At 38.3% G+C, this 16707-nt stretch overlaps 1 protein-coding gene across 6 annotated transcripts in view; it reads right to left on the bottom strand.

Annotated features, from left to right (window-relative positions):
- LAMA2 (laminin subunit alpha 2) overlaps positions 1–16707 on the bottom strand; it is a 341474-nt gene that overhangs the window by 110186 nt on the left and 214581 nt on the right. For 5 of the 6 annotated variants that reach the window (XM_058834226.1, XM_058834227.1, XM_058834225.1 and 2 more), the window contains exons 19-24: positions 15845–16056; positions 11318–11424; positions 10040–10303; positions 6581–6761; positions 3070–3206; positions 419–652 (exon numbers count right to left, since the gene is read on the bottom strand). In XM_058834226.1, coding sequence (XP_058690209.1) covers positions 419–652; positions 3070–3206; positions 6581–6761; positions 10040–10303; positions 11318–11424; positions 15845–16056 — 1135 coding nt within the window. The remainder of the gene's footprint in view (positions 1–418; positions 653–3069; positions 3207–6580; positions 6762–10039; positions 10304–11317; positions 11425–15844; positions 16057–16707) is intronic. The other variant, XM_058834222.1, reaches the window with a different exon arrangement.

The following is a 16707-nucleotide window of genomic DNA, read 5'->3' as shown; positions in this document are numbered from 1 at the left end:
AATTCTACTCATGAAATGATGAATACTGATTCCCTCTAAGTCAATGTACTTTGATTTAGCACTGTGGCATACTGTGTTTACTGATGTGTTTGCTTTTATTGTGCCCAGAATCTGAACAAGAATTGTGTTATGGGGATGAACTGGCAACGGTTCTGTAAGAACGGAAAGAAATAAAAATTGGGAAAAAGAGGATGTTAAAGATCCTCCTAAGAGGATGCTATCCTGGCAAGTGTCAGTATGTGAAAAAGCAACTGATAAGCACTTTCTTTAAGTTGGACTCCTCCCACATCAGTTTGCAAATGCACTAAAGGAGATTGGTTTGCATATATGGTTTGAAGAAGTAAGGGCAAGCGCTGATGAAATCTGAAATGAACTTCTCAGCAGTTATAAGATCAGTTTACAACCTTCATTGTCCTACCTTGCAGCTGCATTGGCCAGAATGATCAATGCATGAGCACTTCCCCTCTGTATCACAGCTCTGTGGATCTGTCCCAGCCGGGAAGCACTGACAAGCGACACAATGCGGGTAATTCCAGTAGCCCAACCTGCACTCAGAGCATTTGTCCCCAGAGAATTCAGGGCGGCAGAAGCAACAGCCTGTATTTAAGTCACACTGAGAACTTAGGGCTCCAATGAGGCTACACTCACAGGGCTGAAAAGGAGAGAAACAAGGCAATTGCAATTGTGCTTCTGAAAAAACCCACCAAAACCAAAACCCAACCCAAAATCAATTCACCTTTTTAAAGTATCAATAAATGAAACACAGCAGTGAATTTTCATTGTCTAAAAACAACATACGTAAATTATAAGGCCAGTAATTTATTTTGATTTAACATGTTTTTTTACATTAAATACATTTACAACACTGGTGGGATTTTTTCAGGTATTTTTTAGGTATTACTTATCACTGATAAATTAGGCAATGAAAACAAATAAACCCAAAAGGGTCAAGGATATTGGAACACTTTGTGGACAAAATTAACTCAGAAACTACAAGCACTCTCTAGGAGTATGTATTTTGTATGTAAATTCTCTGCAGGCATGCTCAGAAAACTCTCCTAAAATTGGAATTGCTCAGGAGCAACCAGCTCAGTGTTTCCAGAGGAATCTAGTTCAATATCTATTACTCATCCATCAGACAGGTAACTATCCTCCTTGTACAAACAAGACTCCTAAATGACAGTAATTTACACAGTAAGGGCTAGAGATTTAGTCATGTGATATATTTGGAAGTAAACTTGATCACAGAATACTACTTGCACAGGCAAGTGAGGATAGAAATGGGTGATTTTCCAGGGTGTCTTGATATTGAATACAAAAGTAGAAGAAAAACTGCAGACTCCCAAAGAACAGAAGAATCCCTCAGTGCTACTACTGTGGCAGCACTGCATAGTTAATACAGGACATTGGCTGTAATCACTGGTGTGACCAGAATATCATATGGAGAAGTTCAGATTACAGAAAAAAATTCAGTGCCAGCAGTACAGGTTACCACAGTAACTGACATGGATAGACTTGCTAAAATTACAGACACAAAGCTGAAAAAGAGATGAAGAAAATGTGGATTAAGTTTCTAAGCAAAACTGTTTTTTACATGACTACTTAGAGTACCTTTCCTCTGATCTGAAAACACCATCAATAAGGAAGGTGAATATATATAGGAAATCTACAGATGTAATCTTTATGGAATGTCAGAGAAACTATTTAACCACTGGTTAAATATTAGTCTGCAAGATGACTACCTAACCTAAGAAGGAAAACTTTCTGACAGAAAGAACTTTATTCTACAAGATACATTTGAACACAAAGCTGAAAAAGCAAATTGTTCACCATTCTCTGAAATAGCTTGGTGTACAATATCAAAGCCTAAATTGCAATCAGGTGCTATGTTTGGTTTATGCAGTTTTTTGCAATGCTCTCCCAGACTTACAACAGCCTTGGAAATCTACAAGGTCTGCAAAGCAGGAGATTCACATCTCACTTTGCAGAAATTAGCGGCAACATACTAAAAGAGATGTGGGCTGATAGATCATCATTAATTTAGATGGTGCCATGGAACTGTCATATTAATGTGCTCACATAAAAGACAATCAGAGAATATACTCCAGAGCTCAAACGGAGGTCTTCAACCTCATTAGGCTCATTTCAAAAGCCAAGAGTCTGTGTCACAGCAGCACTGCAGAGGTTTCACAGGAGTTTTTCATACACACAAAAAAGAAATCACTCCTGTCAATTTCTTTGCAGCCTGAGCTACATGACTAACAGCCTTTTAAGAAGAAGTATCAATGGTGTATGACTATGTTCCAAAAAGATAGTTTTCTGGAGTAATTGTAGCGGTACTATCAAATTCCTTATCATCAATGAGCACAGCAGGGAGGAATAAGGCATTTGAACTTCTCACACAGTTTTCAGCCTTAACCAAATACTGCGCCCCTCAACTCAAGGTCAGTAACAACAGCTTTCATGGCCTCCTCGACATTCTATCATCATTTTCCTACTTCTTTCCTTTCTCTTTGGATATTTTAACTCTGTGTCAAATATTAGAATAATAATGATTTAAAAGCTAATGATAAGGTTTATTTCCCCTTTAAGAACATGGGAATAAAGTGCAATTTACAACTAAGGTGGATGATTCTTTTCTCCTTGCTGTCTTTTATGCACAAATTGAAGCCTTTGTAAAGCAAACTTTGAATACAAATCCCCAGTGGTATCACCATTAAGGCCAAAGTAAATTTGTTCCCCGAAGGCACTGCTGATTACCTGTAAATATACATCTACATACATCGTTCAACACTGTGGTAATCTCCTCAATCACATTAAACACAGCTATAATGAAATAAAATCAGGCTCAAGCAGGACACTGACTCAGTGTGACAGCAGAATCAACAGGGTGTTTTGTGTTACAGGCTGCATACTTGAGACAGAGGATCTCTAGTGCAGTAGCAGTAGCAGCTTGCCAACATTTACACCACAGTCTCGCACCAAAACTTGCAATACCAAAAACTCTGTTCCAGCTCTAAATTATTGTGAAAGAAGTAATGCACATAGAGAAAATAGGAATCCACTCACCTTGCAGCCACTGACAATGTTATGGCCCCAGTGATTTGGCGCGCATTTGTCACACATCTCTCCAACAGTATTGGGAGGGCAGATACAGCGTCCACTGATGGGATCGCAGTTATTGCCAAAACGTGAACACTCACAGGCTTCATGGGAGACAGAAAAAAATAAAGCAGAGGAAAAGTTATCCCTTTATGTGACACCTGGAGAGCAGACCCTAATGGGGTTAGGATCATTCCTTTACTGCACAGTGAACTCTCAGTTATCTGGGACAGAAAAGGCAGGGATAACCCTGAGAAACCAAAACAAGTAGCAGTGAAACACAGGTTACCTCTGGCTGAAGTAGCTGCAATGAAAACAGAACAGGAAAAATAAAGTCACCAACTGCAGAAGCAAAACGACTTCTGAGATGGTGCACTCTTGTGACATAACTGCAGGAGTCCTGCTACTCAATTTCTGGGTGCATGCTGTCTCCTCTAAGAAGCCACCTGAAGGCCTCTGAGCCATCTATGCAGGGAACTTGCACTCTGTTTATACCAATTCTTGTTCTATACCAGTTTGATAAATACCTTCTGAAATTTCTGCTGCTCTTAAGAGACTTTCCTTAAAGGGCAAAAAAAGTGTTTTCCTTTTTCCCTTTGAATTCTTCCTTTTTCAGCTTATATATCCTCTGCCTTGGGAAGACATCAACAAACTGTTGTTTCCTCTCCAAGGGAAACTGGTATTCTTTGCAGATTATACTAAATTAAAAACACTTCAGGTTTGTAAGTGTTTCCGTAAGTGGTCTTTGCTCTTAAAGGATTATTAAGTGAACAACTCACTGGTAGCAGATACACATTCAAGGTATGTAAGTGATAAGCAGTTATGGGGCACAAGATATGTGAGTGATCAAAAGAGCAGAACTGGAGTGTGGTTGTTTTCACACCCACCATCCACATAACCCAGGAGGTAAGAGAAAATGCATCATAAGCCAGGTGACTCTGTGTGATAACCTGTTCCTTGGGGCGTTTAAAGGGCAATGTAACTTTGTTGCTGGGGGCTTCATTCATGTTCACTTCCTTTACTGTGAAATATTTCAATTCAGATTGAAACTAGAAAACAAATGTTTTTTTGTGCAAAGATAGAATTCCTATCTGTAGTTCAAATAAGAAATGACCTTTACTTTTCCCCACCAATGCTTTCAAGATAAGGTAATTGATGCAAAGAAGATAGCAAATTTCGCCTCCATCATGCCAGGAACACAATGTGCTGCATGCTATTTAAAATATTTTCACACACTGTAGCTTGAAGTTTCAGAATACATCTCATTGGGAGACTGAGGCTTTCAGATGTGACAACTCATCTATGGGCTTACACAAAATTGGCTAAAAAGGCATGGAGGGGAAGGGGATACTCAAATGTTTTTCCTATTTTTGCTTTTACAATTATTTTTCAAAATAAGAGGGAAAAAATGCAACACAACTGTTGCAAGCAATAGTGAAACAGAAATCTAATTTGTATCTTTGCTGCTAGAATGTCAACACTCATGATGCTTTCAGGGCTTTTTTAGGCTTTATGGATTTATATTGCACAAGAAAAAATCAAATTATATTCCTTTTGGATAAACACTAAATAAAAGAGGTCCAATATTTTATTTGATACCTAACTATTACAACAGAATTAATTTTTCTGTACTTTTCCTTCCAGCATAATTTGATATACTTATATTAAATTTCTGATTTTCTTTGTGATTCATAACTTAATTCTTATTTTTTGTCATATTTTGAAGGAATACATAAGAAATCTACTAAAAATAAGTCTGGAAAAAACAGCACATTGAAAACAGAATTCCACTCCACCTGTTCTTTTAACTTTGGAACTTTTAAAATTCTGAATTTTCTCAATATCTATAGCTGCTTCTCTTGCTTTAAACTTTTGATGACCACAGGCTGACACATATATATTTAAAAATGTTACTTTTCTACGGTACAATCTACAGTACATTACCATTTCATTGCTGTTTCTTAAACTCTGCAATTTCAAAGTTTGCCAAGAGAGTAATTAAAATTTTAAAGTGCAACTTCATTAATAGACCTCTCTTTTTCCTTCCCCAACTGTAGTTATCAACATTTTGTTGTGTTTCACAATAGTGATGTGCTTTTAACCTGTGGCATGTTAGAATAAGATGTTAATCATAAATGAAAGATTTTTTTGACCTTCATTTGATTGCTAAAGGCTTTAGGACTGCAGTTATCATTTACATTTTATTTCAAGCTTTCTCATCAGTGAGCCTGGGAAACAATCTTTAACTTTTCTAAGGTGCCACTGTATCTGAACTTTTCAAACCTGTAAGCATTTTTGAACCCTTCATTCCCGTGTGAGACAACACCATAGAGCAACATTTTCAAATATAATCTATAATCCAGCCTGTTTCAAGGTTTATCCACACTACACGTAAAATTGAATTTTGCTGCACAAATGTGGGTTGCAAGGCCTTGATGCTCCTTCCATTACAGCAAAAAGGAGAAAGAAAAGGGAGCTGAGCTTGCTTCTTGTACTACCATTCTGGATAGGAAAGGAGGAAGAACAGAGGAGCAGACATTGTGATTTCTGTTTCTGGAAAGAATATGCTTTATACTTGAAGAATAATAACAGCATTCTGGCATCCCAGCAGTCAGTCACACTAGACAACTATCTATGTGTCCTGTGGTCACACCTAAATGAGTCTCTGAGACTTGAAAAACACAGTTCTATCAGGAAAGATGGATATTTCCCTGTGAAGAAACCTATTGATTGGGTTCTTTTTGATATAGCAGTCTGCACTACTTCAAGGATAGAAAGCATTCATTTCAGTCTTCGACCTATTTTCCAAAAGGACAAAAATAAAGGTAAAGAGGTGGCTGAATGTATTTATATCTAATGCTAGAGTTTCAGCATCTAGGAAAGGAGACTTTTCATGTGTTTACACAAGGGATATAGCAGACAGTTTTACTTAAAGATCTTCTCATACACAAAAAAGCACTAGTAAAGCAACTAGTAAGCAACTAAATACTACTGTACAGGAAAGGACTGTGGTAATGAAAGAGGATCACCCATATAAGAACACTGCAAAGGTTTAAGATAAAACTAGAAGCAAAGACAGTTTGTGTTTTCCTTGTTTTCCTTTTACATCCCTGCAAGTTGATGTGATTTGGCAAAAAAATTTAATCAGAGTTCTGTGATACTCTTAACTAAATTATAGGAACTTCATGGAATTTCTTTGGCAGACACTACATGGAGTAAATGAGATTCCTGCTCCTTTTAAATGTAGTAGATTAGTCATAAATTGCCCATAAAATAGCAGAAATTGCTTGGGTCTTTCACTCTTGCCAATCACCACCCTTGTCAAATGAATAATGTACAAGGCTGTTTATGAACCCCCTGTCAGGAAAATTTGTTAGGCAATCCAAAATCAGCCAAACTATAATCTTAGGAATAAATTAATAAATAAACAAACAAACAAACAAATCAGTCTGTGCTTGGGTGCAAAACATTTACATACGAGTGCAGCCTCCCTCTTCAAAGTTGTAAAACCCATGTGCACAGCGGTCACACTTCTTCCCTGTCACTCCAGGCTGGCAATAGCACTGGCCGTCTCCATCGCAATCAAAGGACTTGGAACCAAACGAGTTGCAGTTGCAGGGAACGCATCCTCGGGGAGACTGTAGGCCAAATGTTCCAGGCTGCCACAGAGTGAGGAAGAGCAGTTAGTACATGGAATGATAACCAGGAGAAGAGAGGAAAAGCTGCGAGTGTAGGGCCATCAGGGTAGCTCTTTTCTTTTCACCACTGAAATACTGCTTTTAACATGTTAAATTGTTGCGGTAAAACCCTGGAGCAAGGACACTAAATGCCCTCCACTGCTGAGAAAGAATAAAGATTTCAGAATGTTACTTGATGCTACAATGAATGTTCTGCAATGTAACACATTTCTTATGTTACATTTCTTATGAGGCTGTGTTTCCCTTGGAATGGAAAGTGTATCAGCAGCACTAAATGCATACCCCATCTCTGGTTGTAGGGCTATGTCAGGCAGTTTGTTGCTACGAGAGTGAATTCAAATTCTTAGCTATGAATGGAGATCGATTCAACTGGAAAGCCTCTGAACTAGATTTTATCTCCTCTGAGCAAAGGCAATGTCTGTGTACAGTAACTTAAGGGCAATTCTTTAGAATGATATATAGAAATAACTTTAGAAGAACATAGAAATAGTGTATTTGTGTACAATACAAACAAATAATAGGGATTTACTTTCATGATAAAAACTCTGTCTTTGGATTAGGCCTCTGTTTCTCTTCTATACTCTTCCTTTTCTTTCTTTTTTGTGGTGATCAATACAAAGTTTCTACAGAACCAGAGTAGATGTTATCAACTATAGCAAGAAATTTCCTCCTTAACTTCACTAGCAGAGTGCAAAAAGTAAACAAGGGAAGACACTCTCATTGGTATGCTTTGATACGGAGCTCTGCATGAAGATTTCAACCAAAAGTCCTCATGAGTTTCACTGCACCAACCAACAGAGGCTCCTTGGAAGAAACCATAGTTGATATTCAAATGAGAAACTCAGTCTTGAGCTAGAGTGCTTTAAAATAGGAGTACTTCTCTACCTGTTTTTCAGGCATGATGATTTTCAGTGAATACTGAAATCCAAACCATATTAATAACTTCACTTGAAATTGATATTACAACATTAATTATAAAATCTACCAGTGAGTTTGATAGAAAGGCAGAATATTAAAAATGAGATATTAAAAAAATGACTGCTAATGAATATAAATGGAAAAAAGTGAAAAATGTTTACTTTATAGTGTGCTACTTTGTGACCCAGGTATGAGGTGTTGATTTTTACCTACTATAAATCAGTAGATCTTCAGATCAATGGAGCTGTGCTGGCTTTGACCGTGGCAGTGACTGTCCCTCTGTGCTAAGCACTAGTGCTGTGTCCAGTTCTGGGCCACTTACAAAAAGAAAAGACATTGAGAAGGGCAATGGAGCTGGTGAAGGTTCTGGAGCACAAGTCCTATGAGGAGTGGCTGAGGGAGCTGGGGGTGTTTAGCCTGGAGAAGAGAGGCTTATGGGGAAACTTGCCTCTGCTCCCAGGGAACCAGCAACAGGACAAGAAGCACAAGCCTCAGGCAATGCCAGGGGATGCTCAGGTTGGACAAAAGGAACAATTTCTTCACTGAAAGGGTGGTCAGCCACTGGAGCAGACTGCCCAGGGCAGTGGCGAAGTCATTCAAGAAACGACTGGACATGGCACTTAGTATCATGGTCTAGTTGACAAAGCAGTGATCAGTCAAAAGTTGGACTCAACCTTAGTGATTCTATGACTACTGTTTTATATGGATTTGTTCCACAGTAGAACCCTTAATTCTTGTATTGGTGAATTCTGTGAATCTTCAGAAGCTTTCCATGGAAAAGTCTTGAAATACGACCTCTGAGGTTAATAACGAAGTTCCCCACTCACACAGAGAATCTGCCGATAGGTGTCAGAATACAGGACCACATCTATGGTCAGAATTTGGCCTGAAAATCATACAAACCTAAGCAAATGCTTGATTATATATGCAACAAAGAATTACACTGATTTTCGTTTCCAGACTCTATATTGAAATGTTTTTCAATTTCATACTTCTGCCTGACAAAACACAGCATATCAGAGAGAAAGAGATAATCAAACTCATTTAATTAAACTCAAGGTTCAATTAAAGTACTTGACTATCTCTAAAGATTTCTTTTACACAGAAAGATACACAGAAATGTGAATACACACAATCTCAGGACAGACATTCAGATTAATGCAGAGAAGTAACCAATGCACAGCATGCATCTCAGTTCTCAATATAAAGTTTGCTAGGATCTCATAAATTCTGTTAATATGGGTAACAGTCAGAAAAAGTCTGACACCAGCACTCCACACCACAGTAAGTTGGAAAAGACCACTACCATGCTGGGTTACATTCTGTGAGAAGGTCTGCACACAAGGACATTTTGGTCAGTCATGCAAACTTTAACCCAAAGTTAAAGTTCTCAGCAAATTTGCTTACACACAGAAATTCTAAGAATCACATTTGCTGAACAAGAGATAAGATCCTAGATCACAGTTAGGAAACACAATGGATTTTCTGAATATGTCATTATATCGTGTCTCCTTCAGTGACTGTGGGCAATACAGTAACCTAATATTTTAATTGGAAAAAACTAATTTCTTCAAGGAAATCTATATGAACAAATACAGCATGGGTCCCAGAGCCTAGCTGAGGATGAAAAACACTGCCAAGTATTTTTCAAGCGGGCTGTGATAAGTGTGGAGGTTTTGAGTTGCAGGGAGAACAAACAACCCTCAAATACTCTGTTAGCAGTTGTACCGTAACTACTTACTTTTGGGAAATAACTTGCTTTGTTGGTCTGTGATGAGGAGCGAACACTCCTATCACTTTTGGCATTACAGTCACATAACTGTCATTGCACTGAGCTAAAAATGTCTCAGATAACTGGCCATATTCGCTAATGAGATATTTTAACACCAGTTATGTTCAATATTTTAAAATTAGATCTTAACTCTGTGCCTCTGGGGCTGATCTTTCCTTCAGCCTCCTTAAGCTATTAGTTCTTGAATTGTTGGAAAAGGAAGTTTCATGCTGCAAAATCCAAGAAAATCCTACCAATTCCATTGATTTATGTACATCTCCCATGCATTTTGTGCATACTGCTGTTGATGGTGCTGTTTTGGGACTTAGTCTGCTGTTTGATTTCTCACTGATAGCACCACTTGCACGATGAAGTCCTTAGGATCGGAAGCATCCTAAAATGCTGCTTGTCTTCCGAGCCTGTCCGTTTCTTGAGCATTTCTTATATTGTAACACTGGTATTAAAAATTAAAAACCCAAGCAACCTGTGTGAGCTCCAAACACAAGCGAACAGGAGACTTCAGCCCATGCAAAGCAGAGTTTCTCATTACCAGAGCTGCAGGCCGGTAAGCGCCTCGTGGGCACCCACTGGCGCTGCTGGTGCCCCACCTCCGGGGGGGTACTCGAATCTGCTGACTGCTTCCTGCATTTTCTTGCAATTTAGGCACCTGTCTGCTGATTTCACAGTGTCTGCCCACGAATCCTGATTTGCAGATACATCTTCCCAACATATCACACTGCAGTGACACAGATCCTAAAGCACTGCAGCCACAGGGTATACAAAACAGCTTTTCTGGGGCCCAGAAGTAGTTGGGCTTTAAGAATGAAAAGTAAACACTGTTAGAAAGTGAAGATAAGGAAACTACTTCACATAAAAGAGTACGGAAATAAAGACAGGAGTAAACACTGAAGTAAACAAAGATTAATTCCAATTAACCACCAGTACTGTATTAATGAGCTTGAGATATTTTCTAGGTACCTTATGCAATCTGCAAATGCCACTGATACCAGCAATTTTTCTTCGAACAGACTCTTTTAAATACTGTTGAAAATGGAGTGTGAGCAAATCACTTCAGAAATAACATAATTTTAAAGGGTGAAAATGATCCTTTTGATTTCTGCAGAATTATTTATGTAACTTAAATTACACACAGGTGGAGGTGTTCTGAGGACACAGGCTTAACTCATGAGTCCTTATGTTGAACTAGAGAAATGTGCAGGCAGCTACAGCATATTCCTTAGCTGCCTGAAGACAACTCTGAAAGTTTATGAAACTATATTTCTCTGCAGTGATTTATGAGACAGGAAAACAATGTCAAGGCAAAAACCACTTTCACTGAAAAATAATACATTGTTTGGACAACATAAGAAGAAACCCTAAGAAAAAAATCATAAAGACAGAACATTCCAGCACAACTAAACTAGCATCCTCCTTTCTTAAAAAAAATAAACATTAGATGCTATCAGACGTTTTGCAGCTTTCCGCATACAGGGATTATCTCCTAAAGCTGCAATATTTTAAACTAGTTTTTTATATTAAACATTCAAATACAAAGTGTATATACTATGTATACAAATGTACTTATAGATACAGTGAAGCTTAAAATGCATTCCTTGCATGTAAATGTTATGTCTTGTGTTCTGTTCTAGAAAACAATTAGAAAAAATTTAAAAGCAACCACTTTACCTTTCTCTACATAAGAACAATCTATATATGTTCTTTAAGTGAAATGTAAACAACAGAAAAAAGCCTATCCAGAACCAAATGACGTTTAGTTGTGACAAACAGTGGAGAAAGCAGAATGGAAACCCCATTTCTGGGCACTCACTTTGCAGATGTCACAGCGGCGCCCGATGACGTTGGCTTTGCACTTGCACTGGCCTGTCCGAGAGTCACAGATCTCTGAGAAGGAGCCATTCAGGTGACAGTGGCAGGCTGCAGAGAAGGAGACATCAATGTGTTCCCTGAAGCTAAATCTAATAGCCAAATGTTTACAGTGCAGCTTTTCCCACCCTGACAAACCCCCAGCTTGGGTTAAACAGGAAGGTGTCACTCCCGTACACTGACAAACCTGCCTGGATTAATGTGGAATTTTTCTCCAAATTATTGCTGTCAGAAATTTTGCCTCAAGTTCATTAACAGCTTGTTTTAGATGTTCCTCTCAGATCAAAGCAGGATGTGGAGGGCAGATTACTAAGTATATGCCCAGAGACTCAGAGTGGGCAGGGTAATGCTGAGAGATAATTACAAAAAGGGTACAGACCCTTACACAGGGTGGGTAGAGAACGTAGTTCCAGCCAGTGGGAAAGTTACTGCTGCATGTACTAGTTCTGCTGTCCTGGAGTTCACTCCCTGTTCATGTAGTCATCAGGGAATGTTGGCAGGCTGCAAACCCAGCACAAAGTTGACACTATACAGGGGCAGTAATGCTCTCATGCCCCAGGCTGCACTGAAAAACATACCAAGGATTATCTGCTACTATGACTCTCCAGGATTTCTGTCTCAGCAACAGCATCACTGCTCCCAGAGTAAATGTAACCCAGCTGACCAACCTAACTTATCACAGTGCTTTCCTGAAGATTTAAAAAGACAGTGACAACACTGTTTCTTGAAGAAAACACCAATGCTTCTGGCTCTTAAATTCTCATGTTTTAGGAGAAGAAAAATTATGAGTAAGATGTCTATCACCCTCTATGTTCTTCAACCACAAGAACTTTTGTGCTCTTCAGTCCTTTTGCCATGCAGAGATTTGGGAAAAAACCCTTGGCACTCGCAGTAGAGAACAAGGATGTGATCGCTGTCACAGGGACTATAACCTTGCAGTCGATTCCTGCACATGGTTTCCCCCCCATCCCCCATAGGGGAATAAATCCACATATCTATATCAATTATCAGTCTACTCTCCAAACTTGGGTTCCAGTGCACATTTTGCCTTCCTGCAGTGCCCTATCTGCATGTGTTGCTTTTTTTTTTTTTTCTCAACCTGACACTTTCATTTTAAGAAACACTTGAGTCCCAGCAGTGAACACATGGCAGTCATATACTTGCATGTCAGAAGGTGCTATGTGAGATAGCGCAGTTATATTTTCCCTATGTATAGATTATTACAACAGAACCTTCCTCATTATTTGATTGGACTTGCTAATTTAAAATTTCCGATTATAAATTGAAAAGATTGGTGTGCGGTTTTTTGCTTTTGGGGTATTCTGCAGTAGTTGCTTCTTTTAATGAAAGCAACTTTATGACTTGCCATTCTGTTCATGGCATTGTTTCTCAAATGTTTGCAAAAATTCTGGAATAAGTAACAAAAATGTGCTGGTTCTGCTGTTCATACCAGTCATGTAACAATTTCAGAGATTCTTATCTCCTTCTGTTTTGCAATATATCTTTAAAAAGTAAAAATTAAAAGACACGTCTCATGTAATTAACATTGCTTATCTTTTCCTTTCAGCTTTCAATATTAAACAAATCTATAATTTACCTCTATCATCCTGTATACAGCTATAGTGTATTTTATAGTGTTTACCATAGTGTATTTTAAAACTGCTTACATTCCAAACCATACATGGTGATAAGTATCACATATATCCATGTTTTGAGTATATATTTAATTCAATTGGTGAGCGGGGAAAGAAGATGCTAAAGCTCAGATTCAACAAACTACAATCCTCAGTGCAAATTAAAATTGTTTCACCAACCTTTTTATACAGACCTCAAAACCCAAGCTCAGTCTGATTTAATTGTTTTGATTATCAGGCATATGACAACACAAGAATCAAAAAGAAAACTTACACCGATTTTATAAACAGATGAGTTTGTCCTATTTATACCTTTTTTGCAAGCAGTACTCCATGGTGTCTTAACTCAGTCACAGATGACTGAGTGCAATGCAGTGGTAAGGAACAATTTGGAATATCAGGACTTAGATTGTTTTTCTTGGCTCTAGCAGTATGTACATAGGGCAGAAACATACAGTCAGGGCTATTCATCTAATAAACTGATACTCAATCTGATAAATTGCATTTATCTCACCTAGAGCCTTCCCATTCATTCACCTCTACTGGGAAAATTAGCTCTTGTCTAAACCTCCAAATAATTGTCATAATACAATGCAGCCTGTTGGAGAAATTTGTCTTTCTTCTCGAATGATGCTGGTCAAGACCCTTCATTCTCTCTAGATTTCTATAAATATTTATGAGCTTGTATTTATGATGAAGCTACACACTTATTCTCCTACAACAGTAGTACCTATACACTGGAACACAGACAGACTTGACTAGTTGCTTTAATTCATCTTGTGACACTGAGCTCTATTACCATCAGCTCAACCCCCGGGTATTTGCTTCAGTACACTGCGCTGCTTCACTCCAAAAAACGACCTACTAAAATCAAACCAAATAAGCTTAGGACATTTGCTCATTGTTCTTAGATTTATGTTTTTGTATAGATAGACGAAAAAATTCAGAGATGCTATGATGATATAAAGCTGTACTGTCATTTGAAACGGTTAATGCACACAACAATACTGTACTGAGAAAGAGCAAGAAGCATTTCAAACAATAATTTGAAAGCAAATTCATGCTTTGCAATACTCTTGGATTTGGCTTTTTAATAAGGAACAAAATTGAAAACAACAAAGTAAAAGCACAGTCCCTCTGATATTGTTGCTGCAGGGCAAACTTCATGGAAGTCTGCAAAGGAAATAAAAAATCATATGCAAAGAAGAAAACCCACATGAAAGGCAGAGAATAGATGAATACAAGGTAACTGCAAGCACAAGGATATGAATACATTAGAGGGCTCTCCTTGTCAATGATACTAACAACAAAAGCAAAGCTTGTAATTCAACATGAAGCATGTATTTATTTTAAATATATTTTTTAAATTGTATGTTTTCCAAACTCTCCTCTTATAAAATCTCTTTCTCATGGACCTTTTACTACTGTGGAAATGGTCAGAGCACCATTCATCATGACTCAAGAATGGTGGTAAGCTACTGGAAGCTGTAATTTTTGAAATACTCTTATAAAATCACTTTACACATTAACATTGTAACTTAGATGACATCATTAATCGTGAACTTAGGGAGAAAACATATAGGATTGTCTAATTTTTTTCTGGCATTGTGTAAGGTAGGTACAGAAAGCATTTACACAGGCATGTCTTCAGGGGTATCTATGACTTTGCATACATCACTGCTTATTGCCCTTAGCTGAGAAACTCAGTGATGTTCTGCATCTTGTTAGCTCCCACACACTCTCCGGAGGTCCAACATGACCTTGGATTTCTACTTTTAGACTGCAAGTTGCTAATAGGGCAAGTTCTGGAAATGGATGCCAGAACCTCAGACTCCTCTGCTCACAACACAGACTGCATACATGGCCCCCATGTTCCTAATATTAGTAATTTTATCCTGCTAATATTAATATATTAATACTAATATTTTATCCTACTATAACACCTTTGTACTCAGTGGGGTTACTCTTGTGTTTATTATAATGGACCAAACAGGAATAAATCCTTGTGACAGTAAAAAAAAATGATCGTCTCTTTCAGGACAGTTTGGAACTTGTTTCATTCCACTTCTCAGAATGTGAAGGAAGAGTACATGAAGAAAGTTTTTAAGTTAAAAGCACTTGTTCTGCATTCTGAATTGTGCCAGCAACAGCTCAGAGAGAGACACTGCCTCCTACAGAAAGAAAAGCTCCTGTTCCTACACAATCTTTCATCTCCGCTGAATAATTTTTTGCAATCGCTATGAGGAAGGATGTACTGGGGCTGGTAGTTGAATTACATGCTACCTCTCAGCTGAGAATTGGTAGCTTGCTGCCAGGTATCTTCCTCCACAGCATTTTAGAAAACTTGTCTGGAGATTTTAGGGTCTGATTGGCAGGTGGGTGAATGTTGACCTGCAAGAAGCAGCATCTCCCAACTCTTACTGAGGTTATCTAAGTGGGAAACAGTTTATGAAGGCTGCCAGAGCTGGACCCTGAAATTGAAACATCACTCCCTCCTTTCAATCTTACAAGAGAACAGGATTTTTCTGGGTAGCTTATAGCATTTTTTAGTGAATAGTTTCAATTTATTTGTATTTATTTTTGTAGATCTGACATTTAGTATAACCTTTTGCACCCATGCAAAGCTCCATTGTTTTTTTCCCATTCTGCTTCAACTAGAGCTTTTTTAATAAGTTCTTCTATTACTCTAAAGCCTCCCTTTCCAGATGCAGATTCACAGTATCATTTTTAGAGCTCTATCAGTCTCTTGCTCACATACAGAGGCACAGCCTTCCTCTCAGGAACAAAGTTATGGGATAGATCAATACTGTCAGGAGCTGTAAAAGTTCGTGACTTACGTTGACAGTTTCTTGCATGAAGAGCATCACCAAAATATCCATCAGCACACCTCTCACAATATTGGCCTGCTGTACCTGGCTTACATATCAGACAAGCACCAGACAAGCTGTCACAGCTGCCAGGAACAGAGAAGTCAAGGTTGTCATTACACTGGCATGGCTGGCATGATCCCCCTGGTATTAGAGGTTGTCCGAAATAGCCTTCTGCACACCTACGGTAAAAGACATCATCAGTTAGGACCCTTAAATAATCCTCTCATTAGAAATATTTAATTCTGTTGCCTCCCTAATCACCAAAAATGATTTGATCTTCTCTCAAGTGTGTCTTAAGCGTCTTCTTTCTTTCTCTCTCCTTCTCTTTTTTAACAATGCTGTAGATACAGTACCAGCTGAAATCCTGCCAGTTCTGCTAGTAATTAGACTTCAGTGGGAGAAAAATCTTGACACTGGGACTGAAGGTGAGACAAAGTATAGCAAGAAATCTTAGTGGCACTCTAGAGGAAGGGAGGTTGGATTAGATGACCTTGAAAGGTCCCTTCCAAGCCAAACGATTATATGACTATGTTAGATATACTTTGTATTACAGCACATTATGTTTAGATGTTCTGTACTCAATCACCAGCAAGCCTGATGATTTTTTTTCCCTCTGCCTTAAAAACTTCTTTAGTTTAGAAAAACACATTTAGAATGTAATACAGACATAAATTTGTTTACCTAACAAGATCTGTCCTCTGACTTTGACTTCCCCTGATCTACTGCATGGTCAGATTTGCTTAATTAATGGATTTCTAATCTCTGCGTATGGGCAAGTAACAAAGATTGCTCATTAGCACAGGAACTATGTTGTTGTGTACTCTACCTTC

Source organism: Poecile atricapillus, chromosome 3 (genome assembly GCF_030490865.1).
Source record: "Poecile atricapillus isolate bPoeAtr1 chromosome 3, bPoeAtr1.hap1, whole genome shotgun sequence".
Classification (NCBI taxonomy): domain Eukaryota; kingdom Metazoa; phylum Chordata; class Aves; order Passeriformes; family Paridae; genus Poecile; species Poecile atricapillus.
This window is presented reverse-complemented; position numbering and strand designations above follow the sequence as displayed.